This window comes from Vigna radiata, chromosome 3 (genome assembly GCF_000741045.1).
Source record: "Vigna radiata var. radiata cultivar VC1973A chromosome 3, Vradiata_ver6, whole genome shotgun sequence".
Taxonomy (NCBI): Eukaryota; Viridiplantae; Streptophyta; class Magnoliopsida; order Fabales; family Fabaceae; genus Vigna; species Vigna radiata.
In genome coordinates this window covers 1,067,112-1,091,847 of record NC_028353.1, presented here as the reverse complement: position 1 = coordinate 1,091,847, position 24,736 = coordinate 1,067,112, and the positions used below count along the sequence as shown (strand labels likewise).

Sequence of the window (24,736 nt, the reverse complement as noted above, 5' to 3'; positions counted from 1 at the left end):
ATCAAACACTTGCCAAACTGAGTGTGCGGGTGAGAAAGTGTTGCTTAGTTTATTATAAAGTGTCGCCTGGTGAGAACGTTTGTGGTGCTTGAGAAAAAATTTTCGATGAGATTAGAGAGTGAGAATGATCCTATGTTTGTTTAGTTAAATATCCAATGGGGTATTTTCTTGTGTTATTACCCATTTTGAGAGTGGGAGAATATTTTTATAAATCCTTGGACGTTTCAAGAGGAGTTTTGTTGTACCCATTAATAATTATTAGTGGAAGATTTGTCTAGACTAGGTCCCATGAGTTTTTCTCCATATTGTAGTTTTCACGATAAAAGCTTTTGTCTCTTAAACTCTCCCTTCTCTATTTTTATGCTCTTTATTATTTATTGGGAAAGGTTTGATTTTGGTTATTACTTTTTGTTTATTATCTATAATTTATGTTATCTTCCCAACAACTAGTATCAGAGCTCTAGTTAGAAGCTTTGGTTCATGATTTGCACATTGGAGATAGTGAAGGTGTCAGAACCATGATTAAATTGGATTCTAGCTATTTAATATGAAAATCTTGAATGGAAGATATGTTATTTTGTAAAGATCTATATGATCCTATTAAGGATCAGGGTGTCAAACCAGCAGATAAATCTGAGGGAGATTTGAAGAACATTAACCAGAAGATTATTGGTGTGATTTGGAAATGGATAGATTAATCTATTTACCATCATGTATCTGATGAGACTCTAGCTTACAACTTGTGGAAGATATTGGGAAAGTTATTTGAATCTAAAAGTTCCTTAAATAAGGCATTCCTTATTTGAAAGCTAGAGAACTTTGAATATAGGGATGTTTTCTCAATAGCTAAACACTTGAGTAGTTTTTAAAATGTTGTGAATTATTTGATCATTATGGAGATTGTATTAGAGGATAAGTGATTAGCGTTGGTTTTGCTTAGCTCATTACCAAAAAAATTGGGAGACATTGGTGGTATCTCTGAGTAACTATACTCCTAATGGAAAACTGATTTTTGACATGGTCAAGGATAGTCTCTTAAATGAAGAAACTAAGAGGAGGGAAACAATACGAATATCTCCTTTACTAAAAATGAAATGATAGTTATGGAGTCAAGAGGAAGAAATTCTCAAAGGACTTAATAGTCGCTCTCAAAGATTCAATGACCATAGCAAGTTAAGAGGGAAGTCGAGGCCAAATAAAGACATCATATGTTTCCACTGTAATAAACTAAGACAAGTGATCAAAGAGTGCATAATTCTCAAGCGAGAGAGATTAAGAGATAGAGGAAACAATAAAAAAGAAGAGAAGAAGAAGGTGAAACCACTACTATAGTTGTGTTATGGTGAAGTTTTCATCATCTATGAAGATGAGTCTATAAATCTCACCAACTAAGAGTATGAATAGGTTATTGACTTTATCGCCTCATTTCATGTTATGCCCTACTGTATTGGTTTCACATCCTATACTATTGGAGATTTTGGGCATTTGAAATGGGAAACCAAGGGGTTAGCAAGGTTGTCGACATTGGAGAAACACTAATGCAGAAAAGGCTTTTAACGTTTCTTATTGTGAGCCTTTTACGTCTGATTCTGACCTAACATCTTTATGGGTGACGTCAAATGGGGCGTCGGTTGGCACAATCAAACATCTATATAGATGTCGGACATTATAGATCAAACGTCTATATATACATCTGACACTACAGATCAGACATCTAAAACATTGTCGTATTTGATTGGATGTTTTTGCATTTGAGGCCTCTCGGGTTGATCCTGGCTCATGGTGATTCGAGTTTACAACTTTATCTTTTAGTTTAAAAGAATGGATTGTTTTCTTTTTTTGTATTGGATGGTTTTAAAAACGTAGTGGAGGGAATTTGAGGAGTGCAAAACGCAAGAAATCACCGCCCAAGGACACGAGCAAAATTGCGTCAAAACCCAACGAAAACGCATTTTAATCGATTCAAATGAAAGATAATTTATCAAAGAGTAATGTAATCAGAGTAAAATTAATTTTAAACGGTGTAAAAGTGAGAAAACGAACCTGAAAAACGTAACCCATTGAGAGAAAACGCGAGGAAGATGATGAACAGTGAGTGCACGTAACTGCTACCTCGCATTCGCGATGTTTTAATGCAAACATTTAGAAGTCGGGTCCCTCCATAGCTGATGTCAAAATGGCTTTAGAAGTCGGAGTAGCGGAATCGGACGTCTAAATGGAGTCAAAAAGTGACATTTTAGATTTTTGTTCTGAGTATTTAGAAGTCGGTTCCCCCATAACAGACGTCTAAATGGATTTAGAAGTCGGAGTGGCGGGATCAGATGTCTAAATGGAGTCAAAAAGTGACTTTTTAGATTTTTGGACTGGGTATTTAGAAGTCGGTTCCCCCCATAACAAACGTCTAAATGGCTTTAGAAGTTGGAGTGGCGAGATTAAACGTCTAAATGGAGTCAAAAAGTGACTATTTAGATTTCTGGGCTGAGTATTTAGAAGTTGGTTCCCCCTATAATAGACGTCTAAATGGCTTTAGAAGTTGGAGTGGCGGGATCAGAAGTTTAAATAAAGTCAAAAAGTGACTTTTTAGATTTATGGGCTAAGTATTTAGAAGTCAGGCCCCCTAAAATCGACATCTAAATAGAATTTTTTTTTTTACTTTTTCATTTAGTTTTGACGTCCATTCGGGGGAGCCCGATGTATTTGAGTATTTAGAAGTCGCGGGCCCCTATAGCCGACATCTAAGTAGTTGTTTTATTTACGAAAAATGTCACCAATCATTTTTTACGTTGGATATTCGAGGGTCGAAGGTCTAAAGGGTGATGTTAAAGGGATTTTCTGCACTGGTGAAATCTGGTTGAAGACAAATACTAGATGCAAGTTGCATTTAAAGAACATCTAACACATTCTTGACATTCGCCTTAGTCCAATCTCTATATAGGTACTTGATGAAGAATGCTATCATAATTCCTTTGGTGATAGAAAATGGAGGTGCACTAAAGGAAAAATGTTGATTACAAAAAGAGAGAAACAAAATATTCTCTATTGGTCACTTGATTCTCTCGTTACACTTTGAAGGCAGAGGTTGCTTTCTATTAAAGGTACATTTATTAAAACTTATTTTGATTGTCTTTTGGATAAACAACAAAGACTTTCTTTTCACGCATATCCTCCATGTAGAAGACCACGAGTCTACGATTTAATTCGCATTGATGTTGACACTATGGATGCTAAATCAATTAATAGCTACTCTTACTTTGTCACTTTTATTGATGACAATTCTAAAAAAATTTGGGCTTTTTGTTTTGAAATCCAAAGACTAGGTATTGGATGTTCAAACACTTACATGCAAGTGTTGAAAGAGAAACAAGTTAGTTGTTGAAATGTGTTAGGACATTAATGGATAGTACAAAAGTCCTTTTAAGTAGTGCAAGGAACATGGCATCAATCTTGAGAAGATAGTTCCAAAGAAATATCAACACAATAGGGTTGCGAAAAGAATGAATCTCACAATTAATGATATAATCAGATGCATGCTCTCTCGTGTAAAGTTGTCTAAACTTTTCTAAGGTGAAGCATTGAGAATTGTAGTAGACTTAATTGACCTTTCACCTTTTATTCCTTTCGATGGTGATGCCCCTTAGAGGGTGGAAGGGAAAAGATGTTTCCTACAAGCATTTGAGAGTGTTTGACAGCAAAACAATGGAAATCCACACTTGTACAAATTATAAATTTATTAAAAAATAAATTTTAAGTCTAATTCAATTCCACAAAACTAATTTTTAAAATAAAGTTTGTATCTATTTATATATTCTAAACTAATCTTATTTATAGTTAACGTAACAAATTTAACTTAATCTCACATAGTCGATTTATAATTGATATTTATATTATTTATATACTTTAAATTCATTTTAATTAGTGAGACTTCTACCCAAATATGCAAACTGTAAATTATTGGATGAAAAATAACTTTTTCTCAAAATGGAGTTGCAATAAAATATAGTGGGTAAAAACAAAATGAGAGGTTAACTTGCTGTTTTCTTTTTTTTCTCTTTCTTCTGTTATTGATATTAATATTATGTGAAAAATTTTAGGAAATAAGTCATGTTGGTCTCCCTAACCACAGGTTGTCTTTTTTTTTGTTATTATATTTTATTTTATTTTCCTGAACGGAGGATGGGAAGTCTATGTCATCCACAGAATCCAAAATTTGTGTCCCAACTCCATCAAACACTACGGATCCTCATAACATCATTTTATTTTCTCTATTCCATGTGACGTTTTTCTTTTTTATAAAAATCAATTCCCTACCATGTGAAAGAAAAAAAAAACACTTATTATTCAAAAATAGGCTTAAAATTCATCTATATACATACTAACATCTCTTTAGTCTTCCATTTTAATTTTAATCTCTTGTATTATAGATGGACATTTTAAATTTTTCAACTTTTTTTTTTAAATCGAGTTTGATAAATTGAATCAAGTTTTTTTAAAAAAAAAAGCTCTTTTTTTATAGAAGTTATACTTTCAATACTAAACTAATTAAAAATAACATAATTTTAACAAAAAAATAATTGTAAGACTCCAAATAAACCAACAAGTAATAGTCATCATAAGTTTGTTGAAACTAAAATAAGGATATTAAAAGAAAAAATATAACAATTTATCCATAATGTATGTATAAGATTATTCATGTTAAATCCATCGTTCAATTAGTATAAAAGTGAGTTAGTTTGATTATGTAAAGTTTAATTCAATCATAAATAAAACTTAATCTAATAAAATCAAATTAAATTGTGTTAAATTGAATCATTGGGTAACTCGAGCCAATGAACACTCCAACTAATTTTCAAGTTTTTTTTTTAGGTGAAAATCAAATACTATTTTCTCTCTACATCATTTGTTCTCACAATGTGACTATATTAATCACCATATCAACTCATGATTGATGATGTTGTGAGACTATAAAATTCTAAAAATTAATATTTGGATACACTTATACTTAATTAACGGAATTGGAGATTATTGTTGGTCTGAAACCTACCAAATTTAGTATCTCTAAGATGCCGAGTTTGAATCTTGTTCATGAAAAAATATGGTTGATTTGGAAGAAAGACTCAAGAATAATTTCCTAGATGAATATTACTCATAAACCATGATATAGTATTAAAAAATAAAATAAAAACCCATTTAAGTGAAAATAAAAAAGTTTAAATATCCAATTGATATAACTGAAATTCAGAAAGGTTAGATAGGTATACTCAAGGAACAGTTAATTCTTAAAAATATTTTCCAAATACTTATCAATTTAACAATACATGTGAAGATATCCTGTTTATTTGTTTTTCTCGTTTTACGTTTTCTGTATTCTGATTCAAGCGTAATCAAAATAGAGTTCGTATCTATTTATATATTATAAATTGATTTTATTTTTAATGGATGTAAAACTTTAAACATGTGTTATAAGGAGAGAGTAGGTTTGAAGGGAAGTGATGATAAAGGTTTGAATCGAGAATGGAGGAAGATGAAGTTGGGACCATGAAGTTTGAAAAAGGATGTAGTAAAGCAATAGAGGACAGAGAGGAGAAAAACCTGATTGAAGTTGATGAGGTTATAGTGGTACATACTAGTACTTGTAGGTCACATAACGTGTCGAATCCCTGCATGGCTGTGAAGATTTCCATGTTGCATCTCATTGCTAAATTTTGATTTTATGTTGTCTTCTTCATGTCCCTGAGTTAACAAAACAGGTAAGAGGGAGCTAGCTAGACTCCTTGGTGAATGCCAAACCTGTCAATATCATGTCACATACAAGAATATGTTATAAGAATATTCATGTTTAATGATTGAAAGCACTAGCAATGTTGCAACTGTGCATTATTCTCTCCCCCATGTTGCTCTCATGCTAAAGAACCAATGAGATTTTGGAGTGAAGAAACTTGCTGAGGAACAGGAAATTAGACACCTGAATATAGACACGTCTACCATTTTAGATTTCCTCAGGCTAACTTTTCACATCAGAGTCAGCTTTCGCTTATTTTCTTCACATTCATCATTTTGCTGTGGCATATGTTTTAGAATTCTGTTTGGTTACTCATAGCATGCATGCTGCCATATGACACACAAGGTCCAATCACATGTCCTACCATATCCAACCTCATCAACTTCAAAACCTTAAGCTAGTCTAAACAAAGTTTCACATTGAATAAAATAAGGACTGGTTAAGAGTTTATATATACATACATATCTTTAATGGTAAGAGTTTTTTGGAATGGTACCAAAAACAAATCGGTAAAGGCCTAATCCAAAACAAACAATATCCTACCATATATGGAGATCTATGTGTGTGTCGAACCTCCCCTAACACATAAATGCCGCTAAATATCTACCTAAACTCCGTCTAACTGTTGTTGGTTGTTTGGGTCCATGTAATGTTTAATTCTTCAGTCCACAGAATTGTTTCTTCATGCACCTCTCTTTTCTTCATACACCCCCTTAAAACCCATAAATTTTAAATTACCCTTCATTAAAATTGAATTAAAAAGAAAAAATAATAATAATACACATTTTAAAATGTATTGGCAGATTTGAAAATACCTTTCGAGTTGTAAAATCCTGTTTAAAAACGTTCACTCTAAAATGCACACTTTGAAAGATATTTAATTAAAAAAAATACGACACATTCCAAAAAAGTTTCAGAATATGCATTTTGAAATTTATTTATCAATTAATTATCTTAAACGGTCACTTGTCTATAAATATAAGGCATTCTCATATGATGTACAAACACTTAATCTTATATACTCTTTTATATTCATGTTTTTATGTTTTCATTCACATAAGCATAGGATAATCTTTCATAAATGAATCTTTCTATGATTTTATTTTCAAATCAACTATTCAGTCTTTCCACGACACCTCAAAGGATCCACACTCTTTTTCGATACATATATAAATAAATTTGTATAAATAGTTTTATATATATCGTTAACACATCAAGTATATTATTATTATTATTACTATTTTTATTTTTTCTATTAATAATAATAATAATAAATTATTATATTTATTCATAAAGATTATTATAAACTAAATAAAATAAAATAATCACATTTAATAGGTCATATAGTCTCGTGTTAAAACTTTACAAATAACACAATATTTAATTGATTAAAAAAAGTTATTTATGTAATATTGAAATGCTTTTGATACATAAATAGTATAACATAAACTATAATATAAACCATTCTCGAAACTTTTTTCTTGACACTTGGATCAATAACTTTTTTTCTTGGCACTTTGAATAAATAACTTAGCATCGTTAGAAGATATGCGACAATTTTTATTTTTTTCTTTTTATTTTAAGAATGTAAGGATGCGGTTTCTAAAAATCCTTTTTTTAATTTTTTTTTTATTATTTTGATTCTTTTGAACTGAGGTAAAATCTTGACTTTTTTTTTCTTTGGTTATTAATTGGAGACAAAACTTTTTCCTTTTTTACCTCTTCTAAATATATATTTGTATGAAAATCGTTGTCAAATATTAAAAATAATCGTTATAACATTTTGATGCAATAGTAATGTTATCAAAAAGGATAAAACATTTTGATGCACTAGTAATGTTATAAAAAAGGATAAGCGCATTTAAAAAGAGAAAATGTCATAGATAGGAAAAAGAAACATGAGAGACATTATTTGGGTCATAGAAAATATGAAGAAGGCACAGAAAACACCTGGAATATACAATGGACCTCAGCTAGGGTTTTTACCTTATCTAAAGCTCAACAAGGGTTTCAAATGAATCGACAAGGAGCACAAAAACTTGGCAACTCTTAGGGGTTGAGGGAAAACAAAAACTTGGCAGCTTTTAGGGTTTGAGGGAGCATGAAACCTTGGGCATCCCTATATCACCTATGATTAAAAGTCATATATAAATATAGGTAGGTAATTCAAATTATTTTTGTAGTATATATTATTTGTGTTAATATAATTTTTCCATCGAACATTGTATTTTTGCAAGTTGGTTGATGGATACCAAATTTTTGGAAGTTAAACACTTAGCTGTTATGTTCTGACAAAAGAAAATGGTTTGCTTTGTTTCTTATATAATTTTTATCATCATGTTTCATCCATATCTCAAAACCAAAGTGGTGCAGTCCTCTAAAAATTGCTTCATTACTTTCTCCCATTGCCGCATATCCAGAGTCCCATCAAGACATACTCACCAAGCTGTCTGGCATGTAACTCAACCCACCATCCCACACAAACAAACGAACCTCATTTTCTTCTTTTCAACACTCCTCATTCACCGCCCAAATGCCCTTTACTGTTAATAACACTCACTTAAAATAAAATGTTGTAGAAATTTGTTTTAGAATAATCTATCATCAAATATATTTTCACCATCACATCTATATTCTGACAATAAACTACTTTAAGTATCATAGTTCTTAGAAATATCCGTCCTAACCCAAGTTCTACTTGTAGACATGTATACAAATAATCATAGTTATTGTAGATGTTAACATTCTACCTTTTTCATTTTTTTAAAAAGTGTTTAACTATTTAACACAATTTTTAATTTTTCTATAAATTTAAAGTATATTTATTTACGTTATTTATTTTTAAACTTAGCTTTATCAAAATGAGAGTTCTATTTTTAAATTTTGCACTAGTTTTTCATTCCAAATCTCTATTACCTATACCCTCAAATTAGATTTTTTTTTTTAATTATATTCAATTTGCTCGCTCATTTCAAATATAAGATACTCCTATACTTATTTATTTAAATTAACCTTATAAATTTCTTATAATAATTTCAAAATTTTCTTTTTGATCATATTTTATACTTTTAGCAAAACTATAGAATGTATAAGATCCTTCTTTAGTTAATTCACTAGCAACTTAGACACGTTAAATAAATTAAAATGAATTGCAATTTTTATATTAGTAATTTATTAATTTTAGTCATTTAGTAATTTTACTAAGTATATTGTCAACCCAATCAATTGAAAATAAACTATATGTTATTTCACCGAACTTGACCTGTACTTAGTCCAAAAAGGTTTCAAAATTAAATTATTTCATATTTGAAAAATAAAATATGTACATGAAATATTTAATTCCAAACAAACTCCAAAGGAGAGAGATCAATAATTACATAAAATCAAAGTAATTTAACCATGAAATATACACAATAAAAATCAATTTGGAAAAAAGAACCAAAACCATGTTTAGGTAAGCTATATAAGAAGCCGTTCTAGCAATAAAAATAAATGAAATTAGTAATACTATACATAAAATATAACTTGAGGTTAGCCAATAAGATTAGTGTGCCCAATATTGAACACGAATTCAACAGTTAATTTAAGTCAGTTGTGTAAGTATAAAGTTTCTTGATGACTAACCAGACGAATTCTTCTTCACTGCATATGCACGACATGCTGCCAAACCAACAAATGCCATTGCAGTCCCAACTGTATATTCAAGATAGACAGTTATTTAAAAATCAACAATTGAACAATACAAAAACAATTACTTTTGAAAACTTGTGATTTATGGCTTTATGACTCATGCAGCAAGTTCTAGTAGTGGAAGGTAGCCAACAAAAACACACCTGAGGCAAAAACAAGCGAGTGCTGAAGAAGCCGATGGTATTGTTTTCTTTTCTTGCCAATCTGAGTTTCCGGAATGCTTAAATGAGGGTGCTCAGCAGCATGGACAATCTTATTGTACACGTTACTTGAATCGCCTAATTTCATACTTACGTGAATAGGTGCCTCTATTCCCAATTCCTGAGTAACCTGTAGCAAAATTAAATGGACGGTAGTAGCTTCCTAAACTCGAAGGTTTAACTATGAAATAATACATAACAATAACACATTCAATTATATCATAACACTGAATTGATATGCAATACCTTTACTGAATCTTGTACTGCCCTTGGATATGGCGTTAAATCATCCTTAGCAGCAATAAGGAGACAAGGAACTCTATAACCGGTTAGATCTCCTTCTCTAGCAACCTTCTCAAGCAAATCTCTGGATTTCCTCCATGAAAGTTCATCTGAGCTGGAAAAAAAAGAAAAGAAAAAGCACGAAATCAAGAGACAGCAGCATAATCCAAAAATAAACAATCAAATATGCAACTACGAATTGAACTAGGTTTGTTCAATTAAGGAAAATTCCACCTAAGAATAGACGTGTAGCAGAACCTCAAAATCAGGTATGGTGGTACTAATAAAAGTATCTAAGATCAATTTTTTTATAGTCTAACATGAACTCTGACTTGAGAAAAGAGCCTTGCCTAAAAACATAAACAATGAAGTGAGCTTTTGGTTTCTGCTTTAAATATAGCATGTGTACAAATGAACTCAGAATAAATTTCCATCACAACATATATTCATCCATAATATGAGCCATCTCTGTCAATCAATGAGCGGCTCTCTTTCCCCACCTCAATTTTCCCACCACCATCTCTATCTTCCACTCTCCATGATACCAGCACACTTATCAACTCTCAAAATTATTACGTTTCCTTCCAGAAAGATGGTGTTACTTTCTTGATTCCCTCCAAGCAAATGCATGAAGTGGCCAAAAAGGCAAGCGTCTAAGTGTATATTCTAAATATGATAGGTTGACATGCGCACACACATATATAGAGATAGAGGATGGATCAAGTTACTCCTAATGGCTCTAACAACTTATGACCATTAGATGAAGAAATAAGAAGTTTGAATAGAGGGTAACTCTTGATCAAGCTACTGCTAGAGTACCTTTAAAGAGTTAATCCTCATTTACACCTTTCATTTTCTCCTAATCAAATGGTTCTAATGAGTAACTATTAAGATCATTAGATTAAGAGAAAATGAAAATTAAGGATGAGGACTAATTCTGTTAGAGTTACTTTGGAAATAACTTGATCTCTCGTATAATATATCATATTGGTTTTGATATTTTGTTAGATTGGTGAGGATTTATATTGTGGCTCATTATACCTCAAATGATCAGATCAAAAATAGTTCTTTTGAGTGATTCGTAAAAGTTTAGTATAAAAGCACAAACAAAAGAATATAAGTTAAATAGACAAGAGAGACAAAGACCCAGTCTACCAAACAGGTTAAGAAGCTGGAAACTTTGGAAAGATGGTTGGGAGAGTGAAAGAGAGAAGGTGAATGTAAGCCACGAGAGTAAGGGAACAAAAAGGGGGGCATGTGGGATTTTAATGAAATATTTCATGTCAACCATTCATTTTCATTGAATGGATATTCTTACTTCATTAGATCCGGTCATCCTAATCATTCTTTCTACTACATATGCTCATTCTTCCAACAAGTTGTCCACCAAGTAAATGCAAGCCAAATTAAAATTCACATCAACTTTCAATGAATTGAAATTGTTAATCAAAGACTAGTTTTGATAATTTACTGTCTGTTTCTAATTAGTAAATAACATTCATATTGATAGCTGATAGGGTAATATACCATGAAAGGCAGATATTCAAGGGATCTAAGACAGAACCAGATGTCACTGTAAGCAATATTGCACAAAATAAATTTAGGTACTTAGTTTATGCATAAACACACTCGACACCAACATCTCTGCAATACACCATTTTAATTTACTGCTCATAAATATGCTGATTACAGCAAAGCAAGGTGTTAAACACCAATCCAATAATTTAAACGTATCAAAGTATGATCTCATAAACACACTTTACACCGTACCTGTCATACACAAAAACAGCTACATCACATGCTGCCAAATAGTCCTTATTTGACAAAACATTTGATACTTTACTCTCTGGTATCTCCCGCAACACAAGAGTTTTTCTGGCTCCCTGTATAGCGGAAGCAAACATCGGGATATGAGTATATAGACTGCATATTGTACCCAATTTCCTCTACAACATCTATGTGACTCCTATATTTACTAGCAAAGCATGAGATAAAGACAATATCATTTTTCAAAATCATTTAAATAACAGTTATGTTGTGGCATCATGATACTCACCCCAATTAATTCAATGGCATTTACTGCAAACCTTTCAACTGTAGATGGAATATAATTGTTTGAGAACGGCCTGTGGAAATGGAGTTAATTGTTTCTTAGAAGGTTCTGAAGCACGAAATAAACAGTAGGAGAGAACGAAATTCACTAACTCCTGGATCAAAATATATTTAAAGACACGCTGACTATGGTGATTGGTTCTGAAGCACACCTTCCCAATAATGAATCCAACAGAGCAGACTTCCCAGAACTTTTAGAACCAAAAACATAGCATTGGAACACATTCCTTTCTGTTGCTTGCTTCTTGCGATCTACTGCTCTTCTCCGAGTAACACGGAGAGCTGCTGCCGGATTACCACTATATCCAATGTAAATCAAATTAGCCAGGCTACATGGTGGATCAAGTAATGTCATAAGGGTCCACTGCATCATACAATTCAAGAAATATATCAATAACTAACTCATTCCGAAGAATAAACAACAGTATAAATTATCCCCACCTGTGACAGGAATCCATTAAGAGATATGTAACCCATGTCATTCATCTCAGCAGAATCCTTATACGGAGCATCATTCCAAGGACTGCAATCACAACCATGTACCAAACTAAGATGGACGACATCAAGTGGAAAAACTAACTTTAAATAATTTCAAGAGTATCACAATTGAAATAGGAAACAAAGTGAATAATATACAAAGTACATACCACCTTTGAACAATAGATAAAATTAAAAATCAATACTACTATCAGATATGCTTCAGCTGAAAAATTGTAAAATAGTAATCTTTCCAAAGGTAACACTCTGTCTTTTATAGGATTGTGAAAAAAGCGTCTATTTTCTGAGCTCTCACAATGCAGAAATAAATAGGTGTTTCATGCTGCACAAGCACAGACTTTAGCAAGGAGTAGTCAAAGCAATCTTTTAAACAGAGATTTATTGTCAAACATAGACTATCCTGAGTTGCTCTTCATATCCTGAATTTTAATGATGTCTCCAATATACTAATTGCTTCAATTAGTCTAGATAATGTCTGGACGAAATTCTTTTTAAACACTTATAAGAGAAGAAAATAAAAATGTCTAATGAAGTGAACTTTTCTTGTAAACTAAAATCAACTTATGAACTTAAGTTTTATAGAAGTTTTCTCATCCGACTTCCCCACAGCTAAGATGCTTAAATTGATTTGAACTTATGAGAGAAGCTCAAGGCATTTTAGTTATTATTTTCTATTTCTAAAAGTGTTCATAAAAAATTTGTGTAATCGGCACCCTAATTACATTTCTAAGCTTTTTGATATGCCAAAATTGGTTTCTATCAAATGGCATACATATTTGTAAAGCAAACCTATGAAGCTTGGACATATCTCTCAAATGATGTGTTCGTGTATCCAACACTAATCAGACACTAACATGTGTACAACATTTATACGACAGGTATTGGTGAAGTGTCTAATTCAAAAGAAACTTTTTGTCTCTAACATAATTTTGATATGTTTCTAACACAATGTTAATAAGGACAAATACAATGATTTTTTAAAAACCCATTATAAACTTATTGCATAAGTTTCTATTATGATTATAGAAATAAGGTACAAATCTTATATAATCACGAACATTTAGATTATCTAAGTATTATTGAGAACGTTTTTATTTCATCTCTTGTCACATCTTCATATAATGTGGAATTTTTTTAAAATTGTTAAGATAAGACATCAGTCACATCTTAGTCACGGAATTGCACAAAATCTATAAACAACACCTATAAAGGGATAAGGCTTTTAACAGCCATGTCATTTATGACTTAACCTGAACATTTTGCAGGAAACAAGTCTACTAATTCTCAGTGAGCCTACGAATGTTATAAAGGATGTTATCTTCTTCTCTTTTGCAATGATTACTCAGTTTTGTTGCATCTATAACTTACATTAAAACTTTCCTCCTATAACAGAACCAATAGCTCAAGCTTTTAGAGGCAGTCAACCAAATCTAGAGTTATACATCCAGAATAAGAAAAAGTAATTTAGTTATGCAGAATAAATGACAAATGAGATACGGGTTATAGAAGCGACAATCAAAAGATAAGTTCACCTTTTATTTTTCTATACAGAGAAAGTTTAGGATGAAGGAGGTAGCAAGTTCACCTTTCTGGAGCAGTACAAAATAACTTATCAATTTCCGCAGGTCGTAGGGCTCGATCCTAGAGAGTATCAAGGTTCAAAGAAGTAAATAGAGAAAATTTATATTAGATATGGAATACTACCTAAAAAGAACAGAGAGACAGGGGGTCGAAACAAATAATAGAAATCAAGGAAGAGATAAGAAAACCATTACTACATACTTTATCTGAATCTAATAGTCGAAAGATACCATTTAGAAACTCTACAGCTTCACCTGTCAGCTCCACACTCTGTAAGATTATGTTGTACAAAAGTTAATACTTTCGTATCATTTCAAATGTTAACATGAAAATTTAAATAACTTCACAACAATTGGTGATGAATTGTTGAACTATATAATGTCAGGAAATGCACTAATTGGGAAAAAAATGCATATTACCATGCTGTGTCTTTTTCGTCTTCAAAAACCATTTGACTCAACAGAAAGGTATCATAAAATCAATAGCAACAAATATCATCATCTCTCCCAATCTCAGTAACATGGAATATAGCATCCCCTCAGTCCCATTTTACCTAACCTTTTAAAAGTTCCGCAAAACATTAATTACTATTTTCTCAAATATAGCCTCATCTTTACCAATCCCTAATTATTCTACACACCTATAGAAAATGAGAGAGGTAACGGTAGAAAGAGTTTTAGAGTAATTAGTGTGATCTTGAACTTAACAAGTGACCAATAAATAGAAACAAATTCTCCAAAAATCTAACACTTAAAGAAACGGAGGGAGTAACTGAGATAATATATAAAGAGATAGGCGGCATAATTAGGAAAATAAAAATAATTCTAGTACATATATGAGTAAAGCAATTGTATTTCTTAATATGTAACCTATAACATTAAAAACCAAATACAAAGAAAAAGTGGGAGAATAATATATCAACAACAACAAACTAATTGCAAATCCAAAATTCTACATATTTATACAAGAGGAATGCTGGCAGATAAGGAAAGATCTGGACAATAACAATGTCTCAACATATAAGATCATTTCTAAGAACAAATTCAAAATCCATACTAGTATATGCAATTCACCAATCCCGGAGACACAGGTTTTCACTACTAGTATATGTGAAACCTACCAGTGAATAGCTGAAATAGCAGTCAACAAATAAGTGTCTAAATTAAAAATCTACTCTTCCCAATTCAACAACCACACATATTTCCTATTATTGTTTATACCAATACTGAATAATGTACGGTCAATTTGTTGTATCGCTACTTCAGCATCTTCAATTTAAACCACAGTCAGGTGGACAAAAAGGTGGAATTTTGACAGTAATATAACAAAGAAACTGTCACCTGATCCAAAGCACGCTTAGCCGGAACAGGAAGGAAATCATCCTTCAGTTTCAAATTATTATCATATCCAAAGTTTCTTAGGACAGCCCATAATGTCTCTGGACGCCCTTTTTTGAGGAACATATGATGAACACAAATAAATCCTGGAAAAGTAAGACCAAGTGAGTTGACCCCTTCTGGTACTTTCTGCTGTACAATTGATTTGACCTCAGCCATTTCAGATGATTGCAATGGTACATTGAAACATCTAACCTGTTGGTATATTTGCATGCTTTAAATAAATGGCCACAATGAAAATAATAAATATTCAAACGCAAAAAAGGAAATTTGAAAAAAATATAAATCCAACAATAACCTGAAAATCATTTAGTTCTGCTTCATTGAGGGCTTCATCCATGTCACGATCACAAAGAACAAATATTCTTCTCAATGCCCTAACACATCGATCTGTTAAAGCTTGACTTCCAATATTATACAATGGATCTACTGGATGCAGTACCGCTTTTTGAGCAAAATAAAAAACTTCAGGGACCTGAAATATTAGAATTAACATTAAATTCAGGCACTTATATTTTGCAAACAATGACGACAATATTATCAAGATCGTGTCCTTATATATAAATTAACTGCGATATTACAGACTCGTGAATTTCTTACTTTACACTTGAGTTAGGCTGTATTCGATAATGTTTTCCCATAAACATTTGTAGGAAAAAGAAAATAAGAGAAAAAAATGAAATAAGCTTCTCACATGAACTAAAATGCTTGTGTACAAGTTACAATCAGCTCTTTGTAGAAGCTAAAATCATTTAACTTTTCCAAAATGTTGATTTTAATTTATACACAAACTAATTTTAGTTTATTAGAAAAACTTATTTCATTTTTCCTTTTAATATTTTTTTTCTCTTACAAGAGCTTCTAGAGAAGCTTATCCAGACATGGTCATGCATCTAAAGGAGAAATGAGGACTCATTTAGCTGGATTTTTTTCCATCTTTTGCACTAATTGTATTTGATGAATATGTATCATTTTAGACTTCAATAAAACACACCTTTTATTTTAGTACAAGGAAAATGCATTAGAAACTAGATTTATTTACAATATACCGCTGTAAACTGTAATGAATGGACGTGATACAATCTGAAGCATCGACCGATAGGTGAGCAAGAAAATAAGATAGAACCCTGTTTTCTTATATACAGGATAAAATGTCTACGAATAATTCAGCATCACCACGTACAAATAATGCAGAGAAGCAAAATACCTGGTATTGCGTAGCAGCAGAGCATTCAATGCATGTGACAATTTCCTTGAACTGTTGCAGTAGCTGTGTCATGAGGCGCTCCAAGCTCACTTGCTGGCTTTCATCCCTAAGATCCAGCTTGCAACCAACCACGATTACAGGCACCTTCACCTACATTGATGCATCACCCAAAAAAATCAGCAACTATAAACAAATTATCACTATTTGTTTACCACTCGCACTTCGTTCCTGGTTGAAAAATGGAAAAGGTCATCAACCTCTAACTTATGCAGTTCCGGGAACCAGTAAGAACTCAACCGAGAAAACGAAGCCGTGTCGTTGCAAGCATAGGTTAAAACCACAACATCAGCTCTTTTTAACTCTTCCTTACGCTTGCTTTGTTTGTCCAAGCTACACACAACAAAAACGCGCGCTTATTCGGAGCATAATCAAACACTTCAAATCTAGAAGGATCACGACGAATAAGATAGCAATAACATGCATAATGTAGAACCAACGAAGTTCAATAAAAAAAAATGCGATTCAGCTATCGCGCCTTTGATTGACCAATTGTTTCGTAAAATACGGATTGCTTCGAAAAATAAATTCAATGAAACTAATGCGTTAAATTAGTCTTGGAAAGTTGCGGAGCTGAAAGAGAAGGAGGAGGACCTGGAAGATGTGTCAATGACGGTAAGAGGAACCTTGTCGGGGAACAAATCGGGGGGCAAGAGAGTGGGCGGAATAACCGGCGTAATGGACTCGGCAAATGACTCCGTCGCGATGGCAGCTATCAGGCTCGATTTTCCGGTGGCGCGGTCGCCGATGACCACTACTCGAACTCCACTGCGACCGCCGAAGCTTGACTGATTTGCCATTCATACGATGCCAGATATCAGACCAGGAACGACGGGAAATAATCGAAGTACAGATAGGTAGAGTTTCGGGTTTAATAATTGCTTGGAAATGTTAGTTAATTTTTATGAATTAATTATAAAATAGTTACTTTTAAGATAATTAATACTAAAATAGTTTAATTATTCAATTTATTAGTATAATTAAAGACAACCTTTACTTTAATCTTTATAATGTTTAATATTATTTATTATTTTAATTATTTTATATACTATTTTTAACATTGTTTTGTTTTTATCAATTTAGATGATAAATAAAAAAAAAAAATTACATTTGTAGGAAATAAAAAATAAAAATAAATAGATATGGGTAAGAATTTAAATAAATAATTTTAAGATGTAAGAAACAAAATGTAAAACTTCAATGACATGAAGATTAAATGAGTAACTAAACGTCTATAAATTAATGACTTGTTACATATAGTATTTTACAATTGAATAACGATGTAGATTATTTTATCTAATTAGACATTTTTATGTGACACTCGGATATTGACGAAGATAGGGAGTGATGGCTGGTACAAGAGGCATAGATAAGGAGCGGCTCCTAGCAGGCTTCGAGTGGAAGGGACACGTGGACGAATTGAACATATACCGGAGTAAGAGGGATCTAGAGACTGTATAGGTATGGAACTATACAGTTGAATGATAGCTTAAAAAAATTGATTTGGCTACTCATATCAACAAATGCATTTACTCATATTAACAAATGCATTTGCTTTTCGGTAGCCTAACCTATAAGAATTTCATAGTTAAACGTGCTTAGCTTGGAGTAATATGGGATGGGTGACCTTCTGAAAAGTTTTTCCGGAAGTGTGTAAATGAAAACAAAACACACTAAAAAATCTCGTATTGATGTGTAGAGACAGTCAATTGTCGGGATGTTACATTTTCTTCTTCAAAAGACTGATTATGAATTCAAATAAGAAACAAATATGTATTGTTAGATAATAATAATGAAGCTCCATTTAAAAGATAGTTTATATTCGATGGAAACGTATTCTCCTAATACAACTATTTTATATATTGATAAAAACATCAATTCCTTAGGAACTCAAACCAAATGTTTTTCTACTTCTTTTTTAGAAAAATAAGTTTGTTCCAATTATATATTAAATTTTTTATAAGTATTAAGAAATAAACTTTAATCGACAATAAATCTTTTTTATTTACTATAAATAAATAATGATTACATGGTGAGAGGTTGTATAATGAAGGATTTATGATTGGATCTTGTTTGTAACTCAGTGCATGCAAAGCATTTACAATATGATCTCCTTTTGTGTGTTTTTTGGGTTGCATTAAGCAAATGAAGATCTAGTTAGTATGTCCATTCCTTTGGAAGAAATATATCAGGAGAACAACTTTGACTCTGACTAATAACACTGCATTGCTTCATACCCTCTTTTTTCGACTCACTTCTGTACACTTCTCCCTTTCTTTCGCCATATTTAGGACCTGCATGTCATTATGGAACTTTCCTTTTATATATGCTATCAAATTTACAGAATAAATTTCATCTCACCAAAATATTGTTTTTAACTTAAGATATTAGAATATCATATATGTTTTTTCTTAAATAATAAATATCAAACCTTGAGAAGGTGAAATCTGCATGCCTAGTTCGTGCACTTTCAGATTTAGAGCTTCAACTACTCGAGCTGGAAGGAGGACTGGAGCACATGCTGCAAAACATTATTAGTCAGGTTAATTATTTTAATGTAATTTCTAATTATGCAGATTTTCACCAAAACCTACACAAATTGCATGCCAAAATTAAAATCTATATTTTAGCTTTACTACAAAAAAATGGCCTGTTCAAAATTATTTGATAACTAAATAGTCATATCGGATATGTTTATTCATATTAAATCTTTCTGTTCAAATTGATTTTAAAAATAATATACGCCCAAGAGAGAAGAGAAACCAAGGGTAGGGTGCGTATATAATAATAATTATTATTATTTTATATAAATAGCTGATTTCTTCCCTAAAAGTGTCAATGTCTATCTAATCCTTTTCAATATTATTAAAAATTCTTCCAAAAAAAAATGTTTCAATTTGGTCTTACTTATATACACAATGTATTTTCGTGACAATTGATGTGTACACAAAATGAGTTGATTTATTTTTTCTTTGTGACGTTAACTTATTATTTTCAATTCATTTTTTTAAATTAACCACTTTTTATCATTTTGATATGTGAAACTACTTTAAAATTTTAATTAAATCTCAGATTAATATATTAATAGAAACATCATTGTCTTTCTCTATTTTCATATTCTTTTTTTTTTAGTTTTTTTCATATATTTTATTATTCATCTTGACTTTAGTCTTGTCCATCTTTTCATCAAGTTGATTATTTAAAATTTAAATAAATTTCAAGGCGTGTTGAGTCCCATACTCAAGGCTTAATATTATTGAGTTTGAGAAACTCTTTTATATATTTTTTTTATCCCTTTGACAATATATATATATATATATATATATATATATATATATATATATATGAAAGTGATTGTGATGATATTGTTTGTGATGCTTAAGAAATTATAATATTTTGTTCATTCAAAGTTAAAATTTAAGAAAGTCATATAATAGATGTTAAAGTCGTATGGCGTGTATATTATAAACTATTTCATAAGCAATTACATATAGTAGCAATTATTGATTAAATCCAATACGTCAATTAGTGAGATTTCAAACCAAATATTTATTCTAAATCAAATAATTAACTTATATGTTATAAAAATTTTAAAACATGTACGTCCTTAAGCGCTTGTGATGTGTAAAAACATATCTTAAAATTTATATTTAATTATGTGAGTATTTTAAATTTTATATAGTGAACTTAGTATGAAGGTGAATGATAGAAAATTAAGATGAATCCATAAAGAGTGTTAAAGAAAAAACAAGTAGAAATGGAAGTGAAGCAAAATGATAATGCTTTTTACCAATAATTTATATATAATGAGAAATGTGTTAGTTTGGTTGTTTGTATTAGGATGAGTTTTTGATAACTTTTATTTATGAAATTTTTGCTCCAGATATGACAGTCTACAAACACAAGCTTCAAACTACAGTTCAAATTCAACTACAAACCTGGTTTTCTTGTTGATTTTGTGCCTGCTTTTTGGGGTAAGAACACCCCAGTACCACCACATGATCCTTGGCCCGAAACTAAGAAAACAGCTTGCATTCCAGGTCCACCTGTGGCATGTTTAGGCCTTTGATACGATGATCTTCCAGTAAATTTTGAGCGCTGAAGTGAACATAACATATTTTAATTTTAGATACATTGAAATGCTGAATAATTAAACTATTCACCAGATAAAGTCTCTGTCCATAAACAACTACATTAAATACATAACAATAATATTTCACTCTGCCTCCGCCGTATTCATTAACTGCTATATGCCTATTTATAGCAGAATTCCCGATATAGCAGACATTGACACAGTGGAAGTTACAATTAAACACTCCACCATTTTTTTAAGGCAATTGGAAGTAGAACAATTAAAATATACAGGTTTGAATGAATAACAGATGAAAGTTTCAACGCCTCGGACATATCAGTTTTTTTTATTCAAAAAATCCTATTGCAGATTGCTTCTCAAATTGCCTGTGTCAAGAACTGAGAAAACCTGTGTCTCGTTCCATATGTATATACCTCAGCGTGAAGAGATGTGTTGAAAATCTCATATTGACTAGAAATAAAACTAATTTATAATATATAAGTGGAATGTAGATCTTGTCTTATATGTCTATTATCCATTAATAGAATATCTGACGTATCTTAACATCGTAACCTTACACCGTCTTTATTTAAACCATCAATCCAAATTCTTTCTTATGTCACCGCAGCTTGGTTATGTATGAATAATGTGAGTAACGAGGCATGCGTCATGACATGTCTAATTCCATATTGCAAGCTTTGCAACTTTTCTAACAAGCCACTAAATGTTATCTACTTTAGCACAGTTTTGTTTAATATAGTATATATAGATGCTTCACCTTTTCAATTTTTAAAATAAAACGAGACTCACTAGCTAGATTAGACTGTTTTCAATTGACACGTTAACTTTCATCCCTTTATTGCTGAGTTTTCAGCCACTTCATTAAAACTAGGATCTGCTTTATTTCTGGTCTTTTGCTGTTCTCAACTCAAAAGAATGCTACCCAGAAAGTAAAAAGATCATTATCAGAAGCATGCATCTAAAAAGACCCTTTTGTTCCTAAAGAAAACTGTGTGCAGTAAAGGGTCTAACAGTTCAAGTGCAAAAGCATATCCTTTTTATTCCCAGTAACACCTAGCTAAAGTTCCTTATACAAAAGTGAAAGTCACAGATATGCCAAATTCAAATCTTAACAAGAAGAGCCCATGATGATAACATAAAACTACTTTTACATTCTCATTTGGTAGTTTCAGTTATTAATAACGTGCCTAACTCATTTTTGGAATTTCTGTCATCTCATAATTCTATCTTTAAAGTGCATATTACTAAAACTACACCCTGATTAATACCTAAACCTAACTAAAAGGATATATTTATATTCTACCTACCACAAATACGCAAATATTGCACCTTTTTGTTGGCGACCACAACAGAGGCAGAGAGAGTGATTAATAGAATTACGTACCTGTGATTGTGTTTCCCTTTGATATCTGTGATAACCTGGTTGCTGATGTTTCTGGTGACTCCTCTTATGAATCTGTATGAACGTTCAGATAACACTAATTAGCCGAAGAATAGTAAGTTGTTATTTGTAAAAAGTATTGCATCAAATCCAATCACAGAAGTCAAATGCACTATATCAGTTCAATCAAACATTGTGTGAACTCTGAAATGTGGAGAGAAATTATCATAATGAAGCGACCCTGTTGCTTGTTTGGAATTGAAACAGGTAGAAAAAGTGGTGTTGAAGGAAACAAAGTGATGAAAGAAAGAAGAGAAACTAAGGTACTGTTAGTACTAATTAACCTTGTTGCTGGAGTCACATGCCTCGTCCAGAACATTAGAGGGTAGCAAGAGCTTTCCTTCTTCGAAACCAACTTCCCCATCATCATGAAGAGAAGCCATGAGAGGAACAGAGAACAGATTGCAGTGATAATGATTTTGATGAATCTTACTCTGGAATGTGAGAGAGGGAGAGAGAAGCTTTTTAAACTCCAACTTCCAACCTGCAACTCAACTAAAATAACTTGCGTGTCAGTGACTGCAGAAAAAAATAATCATCTTTCACCAAAAGTTGTCAATTGATTAGTTTTCATCCATATTCATTTTCAGGGCCCACATCGGTCACAAATACATATTAGGTATTTTAAAAAATAATTATCTTTTAAATAGAATTTTTTTATCATTGAAAAATAGTTTTCATCCATAAAATAATTTTAGGCATTATAGAAAATAACGATCTTTTAGGTTTTTATTTTTTTCTCCGTCACTATAATATCTTGCCCTGAATTAATCAAAATAAGAACTGTAAATTAATCAATATTCCTAATTAGTGAATGTTTATATTAACTTAGTTTAAAGAAATAAGTGATTATTAATCAGACTCCTGGAAGAACTTTAGAAAAACATTACATTATTGTTTCTTGAAAAGTAATTCTCCCAAACATGTGCTCCAGTGATTATTCTTTATGTTGCTTTTGGCACTCTTTTTTATTTACTTTATGTTATCTTTTGAAATCATTTACTCTAGAAATGAGAGTGACGTGTATAAAGTGTTGAGTATAAATTAAAAAGTGTATGCATCAATATACATGAATTCGTACTAATTTAATTAATTATTTTTAATTTAAGTTATTATAATCTTAAATACTTAAAAATATTATTTAGAATGACTATATCAAATTCAAATAATACTTACTCTAATAGAAAAAAATATTCGAGACCTGCAAAGAATACATATAATAAAGAGAAAAATACATTAACTTTCTCAAAGTTATACTAAATTATATCTCAGTATCCTCTAATTTACTTTTAAGTATTTTCTTAGTTAAAATAAATAGTAACTTCCTTTAAATTTGTAATAAGATTGAAACAATACATTTTTTTTATTTTTTTAAATAAATATTTATATCTCTTGTTTTAAGAATAAAATTAGATGAAAGAAAAGCAAGTACAAATAGAAACCATGGTGTAGGACTTAGGTTGGGTTCGGTAAACCCCTTCATCTATTTTGGTGTTGTTGAAACTTTGATTGCGGTTAGTAACAGTTGCTCCATGCTCTTATGTTTATTTATTTTGGTCAAAACCTCAATTCGATTATTATTATTTTTTTAAAATGATGTGAAATTGTTCAAATATATATTTATAGTAATATAATAATCATTGTCAAAATTTCGTTTAATCAACCTAAATTTTCAAATTGAGAACAAAACGGTTCTATGATAACCTTATTATATCTACATATATTTGGAAGTTATAATTGTAGCAACTATTCTTAACCACTTTACCAAACCCTTCCAACATCTTTGAAAGAGTAGGAATAGAAACAATCTTCACCACTTTATCAATACACTGTTTACTATTTTAGGAAATGTATGGATAAATTTATTCAATCAAATTTTAAAAGAAAAATAAAATGAAATGAGGTTTTGTAAAAGTTAAAATTAATTATATACAAGTTAATTTGTAAAAAAATCATTTAGTTTCCTTCTAAAAGGGTTTGTTTTACCCTCGAATTTATTTTAATCTCCCAAATTTCAAAAAGGTTCTTTTAGTAAAAAAGATAGAAAAATAAAAAGTCATTTTGGTATATGAACATCTAATATGAATGACTAAAATTAATTTCAAATTTTAAACTTCAAAAACTCATCTTAATTTCTCAAATTTAATGTTTTAATCTAAATTTTTTGTTTTTAATTTTAAAGGATTAAAACCTTTTACTTGGAAACTAAAATAAGAATTATAACCAAATTAGAGATTTTTCTAGAGGATACACACACAAATTTTAACCTCTATAATTCATAAGTAAATTATACAAAATCTTGAAATTAAAATTTATTTTTTAAATCAAAATTTTAATATAAAAAATATGATAACTTTTTGCTATAAAGATTGCACGTATTTTTTAAACAATTTAACGAA

General features: G+C 30.9%; 2 protein-coding genes across 2 annotated transcripts; both read right to left on the bottom strand.

Moving 5' to 3' along the window:
* Positions 1–9,142: 9,142 nt before the first annotated feature.
* Positions 9,143–17,665, bottom strand: LOC106756775 (mitochondrial Rho GTPase 2). Its single transcript, XM_022779077.1, has 15 exons — positions 17,398–17,665; positions 17,004–17,136; positions 16,747–16,896; positions 15,838–16,014; positions 15,483–15,734; positions 14,344–14,412; positions 14,147–14,202; positions 12,505–12,586; positions 12,216–12,427; positions 12,008–12,077; positions 11,722–11,834; positions 9,916–10,066; positions 9,613–9,799; positions 9,404–9,472; positions 9,143–9,255 (listed from the first exon to the last, which is right to left on the bottom strand). Exons 1-15 carry the CDS (start codon positions 17,601–17,603, stop codon positions 9,239–9,241), a joined length of 1,944 nt encoding a protein of 647 aa, XP_022634798.1. The 5' UTR covers positions 17,604–17,665; the 3' UTR covers positions 9,143–9,238.
* A 1,117-nt stretch (positions 17,666–18,782) lies between these two features.
* On the bottom strand, positions 18,783–22,804 carry LOC106757526. The gene is made up of 5 exons (XM_014640198.2): positions 22,622–22,804; positions 22,281–22,352; positions 20,742–20,901; positions 19,235–19,324; positions 18,783–19,097 (listed from the first exon to the last, which is right to left on the bottom strand). Exons 1-5 carry the CDS (start codon positions 22,718–22,720, stop codon positions 18,961–18,963), a joined length of 558 nt encoding a protein of 185 aa, XP_014495684.1. The 5' UTR covers positions 22,721–22,804; the 3' UTR covers positions 18,783–18,960.
* Positions 22,805–24,736: the final 1,932 nt, after the last annotated feature.